Source organism: Podarcis cretensis, assembly GCF_951804945.1.
Source record: "Podarcis cretensis genome assembly, chromosome: 1".
NCBI classification, from domain to species: Eukaryota; Metazoa; Chordata; class Lepidosauria; order Squamata; family Lacertidae; genus Podarcis; species Podarcis cretensis.
In genome coordinates, this window is record NC_137170.1 from 111,549,969 (window position 1) to 111,566,579 (window position 16,611).

At 41.9% G+C, this 16,611-nt stretch overlaps 2 protein-coding genes across 6 annotated transcripts in view; both read right to left on the reverse strand.

Annotated features, from left to right (window-relative positions):
* GRB14 (growth factor receptor bound protein 14) overlaps positions 1-2,133 on the reverse strand; it is a 46,981-nt gene extending 44,848 nt beyond the window's left edge. Inside the window, exon 1 of the mRNA XM_079979738.1 lies at positions 1,989-2,133. Within this exon, the coding sequence (XP_079835864.1) occupies positions 1,989-2,035 (47 nt within the window). The 5' untranslated portion in view covers positions 2,036-2,133. The remainder of the gene's footprint in view (positions 1-1,988) is intronic.
* Positions 2,134-12,238: 10,105 nt separating this feature from the next.
* The window catches only part of COBLL1 (cordon-bleu WH2 repeat protein like 1), an 88,380-nt gene continuing 84,007 nt past the window's right edge, over positions 12,239-16,611 (reverse strand). For all 5 annotated transcript variants that reach the window (XM_079986475.1, XM_079986471.1, XM_079986472.1 and 2 more), the window contains one exon: positions 12,239-14,186. In XM_079986475.1, the coding sequence (XP_079842601.1) occupies positions 14,097-14,186 (90 nt within the window). In that variant the 3' untranslated portion in view covers positions 12,239-14,096. The remainder of the gene's footprint in view (positions 14,187-16,611) is intronic.

Sequence of the window (16,611 nt, forward strand, 5' to 3'; positions counted from 1 at the left end):
CGGGGAAGTGAATACCATTGATTCCAGTGAGGCTTACTAGTTCCTTTAATAATCTGTCCTCATCTTTTATCTAGCGCTGCACAATTTTGTACAGTTGCACAATACCGCATTGTCATTTTATTTTATTTTTTTTTTATCCTGCAAGCTGGCCCATAATGTTTTGGGAGTTTGTTTTGCCAGAGGGCAGCATGTAATGAATTACATAAATAAGGGTGCATATAATTTCGCTCATGCATACCTTCCGACATTTCTCAAAAAAAATTGCTATTCAATAATAATAATAATAATAAATTTTATTCTTTATATCCTGCCTATCTGACTGGGTTGCCCCAGCCACTATGGGCAGCTTCCAATATATATAGATGTCTTCTAAGGGTTATCTTCTTGGCTCAGGGGTCGCATAATTCCATACTCTCCAACATTTCTTTGATGAGAATAGGGACATTCTAAGGAAAAGCAGGACATTCCTGGATCAAATCAGAAACTGGGAGGGCTTCTGTAAATTTGGGTCTGTCCCTGGAAAATTGGTGGGTCTGGCTCATGGAGCCTCAGCCTCTCTATACTTACTCAGAAGTCCCAATTATGTTGAAAGGATTATCCCTGGTCAACCTGTAGGTCAGGCTTCCTCAAACTCAGCCCTCCAGGTGCTTTTGGCCTACAACTCCCATGATCCCTAGCTAGCAGAACCAGTAGTTGGATGATGGGAATTGTAGTCTCAAAACATCTGGAGGGCCGAGGTTGAGGAAGCCTGCTGTAGGTAAATGAGTAGCAAGCGGTGGCCCCATAGGAGGTCTCTGTGCCATGAATCCAGCCCGGTCAGCAGGGCTCCAATGAGCATTGCAGTGTTGAGGCCCATGAGCATCTCTGCTCTCACTGGATATGAGCACAGCCATAAGAAGAGCACTGCTGGATCCGGCCAAAGGCTCATCTGGTCCAGCACTCTGTTCCACCAGATGCTTGTGAGAAGACCACCACAACCATCTGCTTCTGCAAAGAAGTATCTCTTCCTAGATAGTGGGGGGGGGGGGGAATTATGGCTGGATCCAGAGAAGGGTAAGCAGCAATCCACTCATGCAAGAGTCTCTCACACCCCCTCCCCCCCCCCCACCCTGCCCAAAGCTGCTTCCCTTGCAAGACACCTTTGGAGGATGTACTGTATTGGGTGTTACCATGCAGCGCAGAGCCTGTTACACAGCCATCTTGTGCAATTCTCTTTCTTTAAATAAAGATTTTATCAAGACCTTTCATAAAAGGTAAAGGGACCCATGACCATTAGGTCCAGTCGTGACCGACTCTGGGGTTGCGGCGCTCATCTCGCTTTACTGGCTGAGGGAGCCAGCGTACAGCTTCCGGGTCATGTGGCCAGCATGACTAAGCCGCTTCTGGCGAACCAGAGCAGCACACGGAAACACCGTTTACCTTCCTGCCAGAGTGGTACCTATTTATCTACTTGCACTTTGACGTGCTTTCGAACTGCTAGGTGGGCAGGAGATGAGACTGAGCAATGGGAGCTCACCCCTTCGTGGGAATTCAAACTGCCAACCTTCTGACTGGCAAGTCCTAGGCTCTGTGGTTTAACCCACAGCGCCACCTGAGTCCCTAAAGACCTTTCATAGTTTGATACAATTAAAAAACGAACTAATCTAAACACACACAGAGAGAAGTATGCAAAGTCCCCTCTCATAGGTAGATCTTAATTTGCCCCACACAGAAAGAAAGAAACCCTACCAGCTCTCACCTGGGAGCTTCCCTTCCTTTCCCCAGCCCCCCCCACCCTGAGAGATCTTCCCTTCCTCTCCTCTTGCAGAGGGTCCTTCACCAACCATCCCATCACCTTCATATGTATGCAAACCCCTCCTTAACCCAGTGTAGAGGATTAAAAAACACACAAAAAGCAGAGCAAAACAAAAGCGAGAACAAAGCAGGAAAGGAAAGATAAAAATATTAAAGGAGTACATTTTTTTTAAAAAGGAATAAAAAATGCTTACCCGCCCCCCAATATTTCATTCAAGTTGGCACCGCTGCAGCTATCCATCTGTCAGCTGTAGCTATAAGAATATTCTGAAGAACTCTTGTTGTGCAATTCTATAGTATTAGCTGGCTTGCTATTTTTCAATTTCATTCACAATTTTTATTGACAATCAACCTGGTTCAAAACATCTGCATGTTGTGCCAGGGTATGTTCTTGAACAGAAGCTATTTTTAAAAAAAAAAAAAAAAAAAGGAAGAAAGCAATTCAAGATCTCAGTAAATCATACCATAGTTTGTTACTAGTTTTAAAAGAGCAAAAATAGAAAGTTTTTTTTAAAAAGCAGCTTGTTTGGAAAAAAAAAAGTTTTTTTAAGGAATAAAATGTTGGCTGATGATTATTCCAAGCATAGAATGAAAGCTTTAATGTGGCGCTATCAGTGGCATTTATGATGGGGAGCAGGATGCATGTGGTTGTGAAGTTGCTAAAAACAGAACAATCAAGAGACCAAAGGATTTATCCCCAGGCTTCCCTTTTCATGCTGCATGATGTGCCCTAGATGCGATTCTGTTTATGCAACTTACTAAGTTTATACTTTACACTTTACTGGAATGCAGTTTTTCATCCAACCACTTGCCAGTTTTTAAAGGGAATCCCATATAAAACCAGCAATTACTTTAAGCCATTGCATTTTATCGACACGTTTTCTATAGTTTTAATTTGAACACTGTCATAATTAAAGCTTCCTCGTTTCATACAGTCAGACTGCCTGACTCACAGCCCTTTGGATTCCCTCTTTATGAAAGGACACCCACGCATATATCAGTGTTCCTATAAAACCTGGTTGGCTTTAATTAAAGTGGCTCAATGTGGAGGAAGAAGTGAATGAACCCTCATATTTTTGTACCTTCCACACATCTCACCTTCTACGCTGCGTTTTAAATTATTATTATTATCATCATCATCAGTCAGTCAACACAGGATTTATTCTAACATGCAGCTAGGCACATTTTGTGCCATGTCAGAAAATGTCTGGAAGGCCAAATAATTTGTGATGCGGCTGTGCATATGGGATTTAATAAGGAGCTAGGTAGTTTCTAAAAAAGAAATGGATGAGCAAAGGAACTTGTAGGTTGAAAGGATGTACAAAGGATAGGGAACATATGGGTTAAAAGAAAGCAGCATAAGCAATTTATCCTCTGCCCTGCTCAAAGCCTCCCTATGTCTGCAAGGAACTCTTTCCAAAGGCAAAGTGGTACAGTTCAGTGTTCAGCAGCCTGTGGTCCAAAAGCTGTCTCCAGAAGCTACAGTTCTCCTCAGGCCTTGCATGTGGTTCCTTCCTGCTCAGTCCTTCAGTAGAAGAACTTAGGCCTGGTAGCAGTTAGCTTTCTCTTTTTTTAAGCAGGCCAGTTGGCAAATTAGGGGACAGGCCCTCAACTCTTCTTTCAGCTCTCTCTGCACATGTGCCTCCTTGTCCTTCCTTTTCCAACTCTTCTGTTGCTTTTAAAAATTATAACAGCAGCTACAGCGTAGGGCAGGTCTCTGTTTTGTTATGCTACAGTCCCCTCTTGAGAGTCCCATAGACCGCAAGAAGATCAAACCTATCAATTCTTAAGGAAATCAGCCCTGAGTGCTCACTGGAAGGACAGATCCTGAAGCTGAAACTCCAATACTTTGGTCACCTCATGAGAAGAGAAGACTCCCTGGAAAAGACCCTGATGTTGGGAAAGGTGGAGGGCACAAGGAGAAGGGGACAACAGAGGACGAGGTGGTTGGATAGTGTTCTCGATGCTACCAGCATGAGTTTGACTAAACTGCGGGAGGCCGTGGAAGACAGGAGTGCCTGGCATGCTCTGGTGCATGGGGTCACGAAGAGTCGGATACGACTAAACGACTAAACAACTACAACAACAACACAGTTCCCCAGGTTCCTGGAGCTTTGTTCTTTATTCTTTTTGCCCTTCACTTATCCTGGAGAACTTAACCTTGAAGAAGACTCATTTCACATGACTAGACTTCTGGAACATTTGTAGCAAAAGCATGCCATCAACAGATCACCCTAATCTGTGAAATGCTTGGGTGATGATAGAGTCATAGAATTGTAGAGTTGGAAGGGACCCTAAGGATCATCTAGTCCAACCCCCTGCAATGCAGTCCCATGTGGGGATCAAACCTGCAACCTTGGTGTCATCAGCACCTCACTCTAGCCAACTGAGTGATGTTAAAAGATTTTACCTGGGGCCAAAGGGATGCTCATGATGGTTCTTGGCACATCTCATTGGGGAGAACATTTCACTGAGGGGGAAGGGTTTTTTTGGGGGGGATGAGATAACAATGTTAAGTAAATTGTCTTGGTTGGCTAGCATGCTTTTGAAAAAGAAGTGGGCACATATAGTGTTGATCGAATCATCTGTAAATTAAAATACAGTTCAGAAGCAACTTTCCTAACTATTCTAACCGTTCCTGTTAATCAAAACATCTCCATTCAGTAGTTGCTTAGGAGACATTCCAATTTCTAATCTAGCCATTTTGCTACTGCTATATAAAATAATAGCTTTTGCAGTACAAATAATCTTTCTACTTGATGGAATCTCTAACTTACAAGCATTTCAGCAAGCAAAAGGAACATCATGTTGTAGTTCAGAATAACCAGATGAGAAGGCTTTTTGATTATAAAATATAATATGAACATATGAAACGGGGGTTTGAATCTAGATCAAAATTCAAACCATCAAATTTAAAGTGGGGTTTGACTGAGGAGCAAATAACTCTGGTGGTTATGGGATCTGAGCCACAGAAACGAAGGTCACAGATGCATCCTTCCCATGGACAATAAATCCCACTGTGTTCAGCGAAGCTTCCTCCCTAGCAACTGTATTTATTATTGTAGGATGAGGGATGTTCATATAACATTACAGTATAGGCCCCAATGAACACAGTGGGACTTACATCTGGGTAAACAGGCATAACATTGCACTGTAAATTGCAGTATAGAAAATTGCCATTCCTAACTAAGGAGGGACGCAGGTGGCGCTGAGGGACGCAGGTGGCGCTGTGGGTTAAACCACAGAGCCTAGGACTTGCCGATCAGGTCGGCGGTTCGAATCCCCGTGAGGGGTGAGTTCCCATTGCTCGGTCCCAGCTCCTGCCAACCTAGCAGTTCGTAAGCACGTCAAAGTGCTAGTAGATAAATAGGTACCGCTCCGGCGGGAAGGTAAACAGTGTTTCCATGCGCTGCTCTGGTTCGCCAGAAGCGGCTTAGTTATGCTGGCCACATGACCAGCATGACTGTACGCCGGCTCCCTCGGCCAATAAAGCGAGATGAGCGCCACAACCCCAGAGTCAGTCACGACTGGACCTAATGGTCAGGGGTCCCTTTACCTTAGTTAAAGGATATAACCCTATGCGTTATTATGTGGAAATTAGACCACTTGGACCCTGTATTACAATAAAATCCACAGAATCTCTGCAAGAGCCATCAAAATGCACAAATGTTACAGTATTTCTATCACAAGTTTCCCACATGTCCGTTTGTGGCAAAAATTAGGAGAATTTAGAAATGGAGTGCACATGAATCCTCTATCAGTGTACCATTGATATGTATACCATCTCTAGGACATGGCATGACTTGGCTCTACTGCAGCCCTTCTCACTGGAGGTTTTCTTTCTTGTTTTTTACAGGATGAGATGACAAAGATGCCAGCATTGCCCAATAAATCTGTGCAAGAAGCAAATACTGTTTGACATTAAAAATCCTGCACTATTACAGCCCAATTTAAGAGGCAATTTTAGGAAGCCAGAACACACACAAAAGGCATTGACTCTCATAGACAACTTCTACCCAGGAAATTGCTCTGCTTGCCACTTTGTGATAAACCTGAAAGCATAATTAAGGCCAGTAAGTGTATTTTAGGGTTAATTTTGCAGCTGTTCGGATTGCCTTATTGTTACAGCAAAAGTGTTAAGCAAAGCATGACATCTCATTTTAGAAAGTGCAAGGTAGTCAGGCCGCAAAGTTACAGTAAGAGTTCCTGAAAATTTTCAAAGCATTAGAGAGTTATGCTTTTGCACATAGAATCATAGAATCATAGAGTTGGAAGAGACCACAAGGGCCATCGAGTCCATGCCCCTGCTAAGCACGAAACACCATCGGAGCACTCCTGACATATGGTTGTCAAGCCTCTGCTTAAAGACCTCCAAAGAAGGAGACTCCACCACACTCCTTGGCAGCAAATTCCACTGTCGAACAGCTCTTACTGTCAGGAAGTTCTTCCTAATGTTTAGGTGGAATCTTCTTTCTTGTAGCTTGGAACCATTGCTCCGTGTCCGCTTCTCTGGAGCAGCAGAAAACAACCTTTCTCCCTCCTCTATGTGACATCCTTTTATATATTTGAACATGGCTATCATATCACCCCTTAACCTCCTCTTTTCCAGGCTAAACATGCCCAGCTCCCTTAGCCGTTCCTCATAAGGCATCGTTTCCAGGCCTTTGACCATTTTGGTTGCCCTCCTCTGGACACGTTCCAGTTTGTCAGTGTCCTTCTTGAACTGTGGTGCCCAGAACTGGACACAGTACTCCAGGTGAGGTCTGACCAGAGCAGAATACAGTGGCACTATTACTTCCCTTGACCTAGATGCTATACTCCTATTGATGCAGCCCAGAATTGTGAATTGGCTTTTTTAGCTGCCGCGTCACACTGTTGGCTCATGTCAAGTTTGTGGTCAACCAAGACTCCTAGATCCTTTTTACATGTACTGCTCTCAAGCCAGGTGTCACCCATCTTGTATTTGTGCCTCTCATTTTTTTTTGCCCAAGTGCAATACTTTACATTTCTCCCTGTTAAAATTCATCTTGTTTGTTTTGGCCCAGTTCTCTAATCTGTCAAGGTGGTTTTGAAGTGTGATCCTGTCCTCTGGGGTGTTAGCCACCCCTCCCAATATTACATCACAATAGCTGTAAATTGTACAGTGTTTTCCTTCTTCCCCGCCCCCCTTATAATATTTTTCCAGCACTGGCTGACATGGTGGGAAATCAGATGTTCCCACATTCAGCCATGCAGACAGGAAGAGCTCTTGAATAATAAACGCCAAAATAAATGCAACCATTAACATGAGCCTCATCTGCTGGACATTTCAGTCTTGAAAAATCTCTGAAAACATCTCTGTCTGGAACGTAAATTGCAACGGAAGATATAAATACATAACCTTTACATCCACATGACCTCCCCGTATTTGGCAAACAGCTTTGCAGCAAACAGCTGAGATTTCTTATTTTGTGCATGTAAGTGGGACCATTTGGAAATGTCTGTCAGATTGCACTGGAGAGGACTGGTGGGTGGTGGAAGAATTAATTGCAGGCGAGTGTGTTTGCAAAGTAGAAGGTTGTTGCTAGGTTAAAAGGCTTTCAAGACTTAGGACACAAGTGCTTGATGCACATTTGCATATGACTATTTATATGCACGGCCAGAGGTCCCTTTACCTTTACTATTTATATGCACAGGTGCAAATATACTTGCAGAGAGAAAAACCTCTGGCTCATGCTTGCAGGCCTTACTCTGAGTAATGGGGTGCAACATGATGCTTTGAGCTAGTACACTGGATGGACCCTCTGGAATTTAAGATTGTGAGCAGCTGGGGTCTCCATTTTGCATTGTGTCCAGCTGCCCTGTAAGCAAAGGATGAAGGGCCCCCATGAAAAGCATAAGAAAACCACTAGTAGCATGAGTTGTGGATAAGACAGACAGCAGCTCAGTAAGGCAGGAAGTGATGGTAAAGAGGCTCTGCCTGAGGTTCTGAAGAGTCCATGGGTAGGCAAACTAAGGCCCAGGGGCCAGATCTGGCTCAATGGCCTTTTAAAGCCGGCCCGTGAACGTTCCGGGAATCAGCGTGTTTTTACATGAGTAGAATGTGTCCTTTTATTTAAAATGCATCTCTGGGTTATTTGTGGGGCACAGGAATTCGTTCATTTTTTCCCCCTTCAAAATATAGTCCGGCCCCCCACAAGGTCTGAGGGACAGTGGATCAGCCCCCTGCTGAAAATGTTTGCTGACCTCTGGAGTGGACAATATTATGTTAAGGGTGAGTTGGCTGAGTTGAATTTTGCTATTATAATGATAAATTGGGGGGAGGGAGTAGGTTCTATAGCACATAGCTGGGAAATGTTTCAAAGGACTGATTTCAAATGTACCAGTGCTGCAGAGGTACATTTGAGGACAGTCCAAGATTTCACAGACAGTCCAAGATTTCAACAGGGGATACCTCCCCTCCTACCTGGAGATTCACCAAACTTCTATTACAGTGGTCCCCAAACATTTTCCCCATGGACCATTTGAAAATTGTTGAAGGTGTTGATGGAACCCCCCCCCCCCCCATTTTGCAGCCATTGTGCTGTGTTAGATGCGGGGCGATTTTTAATTGTGTTTTAACTGCTTTTAGTTCCTGTGTTTTATTGTATTACAGTTTAGAATTGCATAGAAATCAAATTATAATACAATAACGCAATGTAAGAAAGACACAATTAAACAGAATTAAAAATCAGTATGTTTAATGTAATGGACATGCCATCTCCTCTGTTTTCAGCCACAAATCCAGACATGCTATGGACCACTTGAATGAGCTTACCAACCACTGGTGGTCCACAGACCACAACTTTGAAACCTTGCTCCAATATACCATAAAAGTAAATATAAACAGAACTGAAAATTTGACATTAAAAAAAAAACCAGAGAGAAAATTATAGTCACTGCTATTAAAAGATGGAGTCATCTCCTTTGCTTTCCTCAAGGTTGGGATAATTCAAAAATAGCAGAAGACATTTGGGGCTTTTTAGGTAAGTTGTGAACTCCTTTTGGCATCCTCATCAGATTTTTTATTCTCCTTCAATTAACAATGTAGATACTAAATATGCATAAGTTGTATGCAGTCCTTAATATTTTATTGTGTTTTTAATATCCTGTTGGAAGCCGCCCAGAGTGGCTGGGGAGGCCCCGCCATATAGGTGGGGTATAAGTAATAAATAAAATAAAACAACAACTTTTGAGAACCCTAGCTGTCAGTGGTGGCTGAGGCTACTGGACCTGATAAGACTTTGCAGATCACAGGGTCATGGTCAAAAAAATATCATAGGAGTTGGCCAAGTTGCTTTGGTTTTCTCCCTTTCTTCCTCTCTTGTAAAGATACTGTGCCTTGCTTTGGTTCAGAAGCGGTTCCTGCTGTCACCAGATATTCAAAGTTGTATTAATACATCTAAGTATCTTACCTTGGTTGAGAAGGGGTCCCTGTTTTCAGAATTTCTCATGTGGCTTCATGCCATCATAGCTGTGTGCGCACTGTTTTTCTTAGGCTCACAAAGCCCTCTATGTGTTGTAGTGAATGCTGAGAGAGGAATGATCTTGTCTTCTGCACGAGGGGGATCCATAGCTGGGATGGCTTTGAATGCAGGAAGTCCCACTTTCACTTCCTGACAACTCCAGCTAAAACGATCAGGTGACAGGAAAGAGCCGCTCCCAGTCAGAATTGACAGTGCTGGGCTAGATGCAGTCTCAGCTGATGCAAGGCAGTTTCTTGTTTCTGAGCACCCTTGCATGATGCACTCTCCTATTGCCAGTCTCTGGGTCTCAAATGGATGCGAGCACAGGCCACGTTTGAAAAGGACACAAAGCTCTGGTAGTCCTTTAAAGAATTAGGGCAGACAACCTGTTTATTGAAACATTCACCCAATTTTTTTGCAGCGAGACTGCTGGCTGCTTAGCAAGCATTCATTCTGGTCTGTGGAGAGGATAGCATTGTGTCAAAGCAAGTGTTATCCCCCAGTTTCCACTACATTTTCCCATTTCCCTTACTGCAAAAGGTCTGTCGTTTGAGGGGAGCAGGTTTGTAGTGCATGACTTCCCAATCAAATACAATTGTGCAACCTGAATTTGGCCATATGTGATTCAACTCCAAAAGAGTGACAGCCTGGAAAAACAGGGTTTTTTTAAAAACACACACCAAAAAACCCACATTTGCCTTGGTGACCATTTCCATTATTATAACCAGATAACCATCAGGCTCACTGGCAGGTATTTATTTCCAGCTGATATTATAGAATATTGTTAGTGTTTATTTATAGCTGCTACAGTTATTCCGCACAATTACCCCCTACCGCATTTCTTTAATAGCAATTAGACAGGTTGCCTGTGATTAGAAACTGTAAACTATTTGGATGAACTTCACACTTCAAAGTGATTCTCCACCCCTTGAATCTTTTAGCATTTCATTCAACACGAGATTGTTCTACGAAAAGAAAATCCAAATTTAGGTTCTAGGAAACACAGGAGGTCTTCTGCCTGCTGTGCCTCTTTCCCTAATTGTGTCAAATTATAGAAGCAGAACCCTGTACTATTTTTGCATTTTAGCTGAGACAACTGAGAATTTTTAATGTGCTGTTCTCAGCATGTTACACATCTGCGCCTTAGCAGCAAAATTGTGTATTCAATATTTGTAAAATTATTCTCATATTAATTGCCTCTAAGGTCTGGCCAGCAAGCAGTCTCAGGGAATCCCACCTTTTCTCATATGAACATGCCCTGGGCTAAGGGCAGACAACATGGTTTCTACCAGGAGCAAGACCCTTTTAAATAATAATAATAATAATAATAATAATAATAATAATAATAATGTTCCTCTTTGGTCACTTTTCAGAGACATATAAAAATAATTTATATGTAAAGCAAGAAGATTTTGTGCACACAGGCTTGAATTGATGGAATCAGCAGCTATGTTGCTAGTCAATTAGTAGGCATGCACCTGTTTAGTGTGGACCTTGGCAATTTCGCCTCCCAACATTGCCTGGGAAGAGCCATTGCTCAGTGCCAGAACACATTTGAATGCAGAAAGTCTCGTTTTCAATTCCTTGCATGCATCTACAGGCCAGTTATAGAACCTAAGGTAGCAAAGGAAGGGAAAGGTGTTAAGGATAATGATTTAATTTCCTGAAATGGGAATGTTTACTTATGTTAAATTACTGCGTACCTTTAACACGGTGTGTCCCCCCCCCCTTGGACAGTAGCTCTCATGTGATTGGCTGACTGTGAATCCCATGACAGAAGCATCCCATTTCTGTTGTGACTATTATTCCAGTAAATGTTGTTTTTTAACCACTTTCTGTTTCATGTGGTGAATGAAAGAGAGAGGGGAGAATGGCTGCTGAGAGAGGCTTCTCAGGCTACTACTGAGGACAGTGTTGTGTCAGTGTGATCTGTCTGAAGTGAAACAGACTTGTTCCGGCACTGACGGAAAGCCCAATGGAAAATTCCACCAGCGAAGGGACTGATAAGTGCTCTTAGGTCCTCTTGCCCTGATTCTATACCCCCCTCTTCAGTGTTGGGGGATCCTTTGAAACCAGCTTCATAAAGTCTTCTGTCTATGTGAGAGGCATCGGTATATTTAATTTCATTCTCTTTATCTTTCATCATTACCAACCTTTCCCAACTGTGATGTTTTATGTCAACATAGTATGCAGCTACAACTACACTCTGCTTTTTACTACGCAAATGAGGCGTAGTCCTTTTCCACCTCTCCTCTATTCTATCTGTGATTGTTCTTGCTGCTTCATTGAACTTGTTTCACTTTATCTTTCTCTGCTTGCAAGTAACCAAAATGGGATACTCATCTGGAAATAATGCCTTGAATAACAGTTTTTTATACTTCCATCTCGCTACTGGAAATGCCACACAAGACATCCAAAATGTTCATCTAATTTATAGCTCCATTGCATTAGTGACTCAGGCAGCAAACCTATGTTTGGTGCTGCTTACCAGGAGGTACAAGGGGAAATGGTGAGGTCAGAGGGTGCAACCATACAGGTTAAACCAATACAGCAGGCATAGGCAAACTCAGCCCTCCAGATGCTTTGGGACTACAACTCCCATCATCCCTAGCTAACAGGACCAGTGGTCAGGGATGATGGGAATTGTAGTCTCAAAACATCTGGAGGGCAGAGTTTGTCTATGCCTACGATACAGCATTGCTGCTGGTGCATTTGCATCAAATCAACCTCGTTGCCATCTCACCTACTGCCAGTAATGAGCAGTGATGTGGCCAATCAAAGGTCAGGTATGTAACAAAGTCATTCCTTTAGTTACCAACTGTATATTGCATGCCTTCCTTCATTCTGGAAGTCGGGGGGGGGGGAGAGCGTAGGAGCTTACTTGATTTTTTTTTTTGGGGGGGATAACAAGAATGTTCTAAAACGGTAAGTAGTTCAACGTAATCATTTAAGAATGAAACTAAATACAATTACTTTTATTTAACAAAACCGTAATTATTTAGAAAATATCCCAGTATTTGCAGCATATATCTACAAATTCAGTTGCTTGATCAGAACTAGGATCACAAATAGATCTTGTCACACAAATGCAACATTAATTGGACAGGAAAAGATGAACAGAAAAAGAAGCGCCGCTGAACATTTTGCTGTCTTGCACATAGCTGCTCAACCTAACATGTCTATTTCAGTAGCAATTTTTAAATTTCACAACTGTAGAATTTATTAAACTCGTAAAACTACTTCGTTGACATTGTGTTGTTTAAAGTGTCATTAAAGAAGCTTTTATAATGCAGAAATCACCACCACCTCTTCTCCTACTTACAAAAAGAGGAGTTTGGGCTTTATTTTGTTTTGCATCCCCTAGCTTTAATTTTTTGAACTTAAAAGAAATATTTTAAAAGTTACCTAAACGTGAAATAAGATACTGTTTTTTTCTGAGAACAAGAATAAATTAAACTTGGTAGCTCTTGGCCAATGGCCTTGAGAATGCCTCAAGCTGTACCTGAGCCACAGTCCTTTTTTCCTTACCCATAAATTTGTATCAAGTGCCAAATAAGGTTCTGGAGTCCTCACTGCAGTTCAGAGCTGTATTAGCTCTCGAGAGAGCTCTGCATGTCAGCTAACAAAATTTCCCATATGCTTCATTCTGCAGATCCCAAACTCTGTGTCCCTGCCCGTGCCAGCACACCCCCCTCCCTATTTTTGCTCAGCCATCACACTTGCAGCACGCTGAGAGCATGGGGTATGCTAAAGGTAAGCACAGGACAGTAAGAAAATAAACACTGATTCCTATTCATACCTACTACCTGTTACATTTTAGATTGCGCAAATCTGCCCTCAACGATTCAGCTCATAGAGAAAGGCCAGAGAACCTGTGGCCTTCCAGATGCAACGCCCACCATCCCTGACCACTGGTGATGCTGGTTGGGGCTGAGGGAGCTGGAATTGTACTACATCTGGCCTCAGTTTCCCTGCCCTGTCCTAGAGGTTGCTAAAAAGTACTCTTGCCATGCTGCTCAGATTCTTCTATAGAGGCCTGGGATGCTGACCAAGTTACTGCCTTTGGAAAACAACTGCGATTTTATCAGCATTGTTACAGCAGTTAAGGCACTTTCTAGTGTGCATGAAAACACCGTATAACAATGCTAGTATTTATAAGAAAACTCACCTTCTGTTTTATTTCTTCACTTTGGTACTGGAAAATATACAAAGGCCAATAATGCTAATCCTAAAAAGACATGATCCAGCCAAAGTTAAGCACTTTTAAACCCTACTGATTTGAATACAGAACTTAAACAATCGATGGGATTCTGAAGCAGCATGACTTTGGATGGATCTTGTCCTGCATTTTTAGCAGAAGGAAAGGAAACTTGCGCAACTGCATTTCTAGAGAGTACAGCAATAAATTTCCAAGGCAACAGGTGTCAGAACTGTGCATGTAAATTCATGCATTTGTGAACAATATTATTAGGCAGTTAAGAGCTTCATACATTAGCATCATACAACATATTGCTAAACATCATTAATTAAGGTTAAAGTGGAAATCAACATTACCAGATCACAGCAGCAAAAGAACGAAACTTTTATGCCATGTTATGCGTTCTGAAGCAGCAGTTTCAGCTTTAAAAGGGCGAAAAAAATATTGCTATAAATTATATCTATTCTAATAACTCTTTCAGGACTTCCATGAAGTTTCTGTGCTTCACTTGACAATATATACCATCGCAACCTTGCATTTACACACAGTCCTCAGCAATATGCAATTAACCGTAGTTTTATGCAGTAGTGGATAAAGTGCAGAATATTTGGTACGAAGTCCTAGTGATTGTTGTATCTTGCTTCTACGGACACTGAGGAATTGAGACTGGATCTTCCGTTAATGGCAACTGTATTTGACGGAGGTGCAACCTGAGAGAGAAAATAAGGTAGTCAGGTAGATGGAAGACCTGATGCAAAATGGAAGTCACCCACCAGTTAATTTATAATTGCAACTGTTTTGAATGCTGTCGCTGAGAGTAGAGCTGCTGAAATAAACTGGGCCTATGCATCAGTCAATTAGAGTTCCTTAGGAAGGGCGGGATAAAATGAAGCTACATGAACAGATCTACTTACACCATCCTCTCCAGAAAGGTCTGATGCATCTTATACTAATTTAAGTGTCAAAATGCTGGGAAACTCAATTCACCACCTGGGTACATCAATAGATGTTACTCTGCCTTAGGTCCAATTGCCATATTACTAGGGATCTTCGGGGCACATAAGAAATTTAAGAGAGGTGCATGGTTGTTCCACAAAAATGCATGGCCTGCCTTTGTTGAGCTAGAGTCATAGCCACTGAAGAGCTACACCCCTGTGGCTCAGTTTCACAAAGCCTATATAATATTGGTTATGTTTGTGTGGTACAAATTCATATGGTAACCAGCCTAGGAAAGAGACTCAGGCACTGAGCTTTCATATATACTGTACTTTTCTGTGTATAAGACTAGGTTTTCTTACTCTAAAGTAATGTTTAAAATCTGGGGTCGTCTTATACATGGATGTAAGTCCCCCCATTTTCTTAAATAGAAGACTCCCAAAATAGGCGTCATATACATGGAAAAATACAGTATATATGCCTGTCAGTGTTTTTAGCCAATGAGTAAAGCCAGAGCTATGATTGTTAAGTGAGTTGTTTGGACACCAAGCAATAGGAATTTATTACTTGTTTCTCTTTTAATTCTTGCTCCAATTTGTGGTTTCATGTTCCCCACAAAGCTGATTACTTTAATGATGTCACCACACACTTGCATCGCTCCTGTCTGCTAAAGCTCAACTGATTTTCAACATCACTAAGTAAAAGCTAGCTAGTTGAAACAGTCTGATCAAACATAGGGTTCAATATGCACTCAGCCGCATGAAAAATATATAAAACCCATGTTTCCAAACCACACGAGCGATTATTCATCTGGAGAACATTTATTTCTTGCCACGTCACTAATTTTACTGTGCACTGTAGACTAGGGCTGGGTGGAAGGTTAATTTGGACCCGCTGACAGATCATTGGATGACTTGCAGTAGATTTGGCTCTGGCTAGTTAGAATTTTCTCAGATGTAAATTTTTGTCATTGTAAATGACAGCCATCCCAGTGCATGTTTCGTGGGGTGGGGCACAGGTAACTGGGCTCTGCCCATTGAGTCACCATTTTGCATCTGGCTTTGTTCTTCACCAAGCCACTGTTTTCCAATTGGCTCAAATTGGTTCTGGAACCTCCAGGTTCTAGTTTTTTTAAAACATAGTTCCAAGCAAGCCTGAAGTTTGCAGATGCCTGCTGAAGACAATACAATGGGCCTATGCATTCATTTGATTATTAAACTGAAAGTAATGCCTTAAGATGTGTGAGCCCAAGGGAAACTAACAGGGAGAGTTCAGTCATATGATGGAAATATTCTGGAGAGAGAGAAATAGTTTCAAACCCCAACCTCATATGACCCATTTGGTTAGCAATTACTGCAAGCTTTATTCAGCAGGAATAAAACTGCAGCACAAAAGACCACAGAGTTTGGCTCTGTACCCTAACGAGTTATTAAAGCAAGGGGCGGCGGCAAATGCTTGGCTGAATGCAGTGGCAATTTTTGCCTTGTTTCTTGAATGCTTGGCGGATGCTGAGAGCACCTGACAGACCTTTTACCCAATTTAATAGCACAAAGCATTAGCCGAACTTTGCCATTTACATAGGAGTTAAATGTCCTTTCACTTGTTCTTCACACACAAGTGAATGCAGTAACTTTGGGTCTGCTGACTTAAGTGTTTAATTCTTTCCCCGCGCAATACGCCTTGTTTTAAAAGTTGCAGCAACGTTTTACAGACACTGTCTGACTTCATCTTCACAAGAGGCTTAAAAATAAATTTGATACCACACTTTTCTCACCCCAGCTTCACTTCTTCATACTGTAAGATAGTGAATTAGCACAGTCATTATCATGCTACTTTGAAAGAAAGAAAAATGTTCTCTTAAACAGAATATAACTGAGGGAAACTTGAAACTCCTGGAAAAAAATGACTTATACTTGATTATGTCAATACTGTCTGCATTCTTTGGTACTTGCTCTCCTTATGATGCTTCCTGGGAAGCGATTCATAAATTCATTAATTAAACAAATGTGGGATGGCATAGGAGGTGACAAGTGAGAGAGACAAAGTGGGATTAAATTTTGCATAGCACAGGAATAACAAAAGCAGAGAAGGAAGGAGATATTTAACTATATATGCAGTTTGGGCTGCAGAGCTTTAAAAAGGCATCTCTCATGACCATATTCTAGTCATGGACAATTCATAATAGGATAATATCATTGA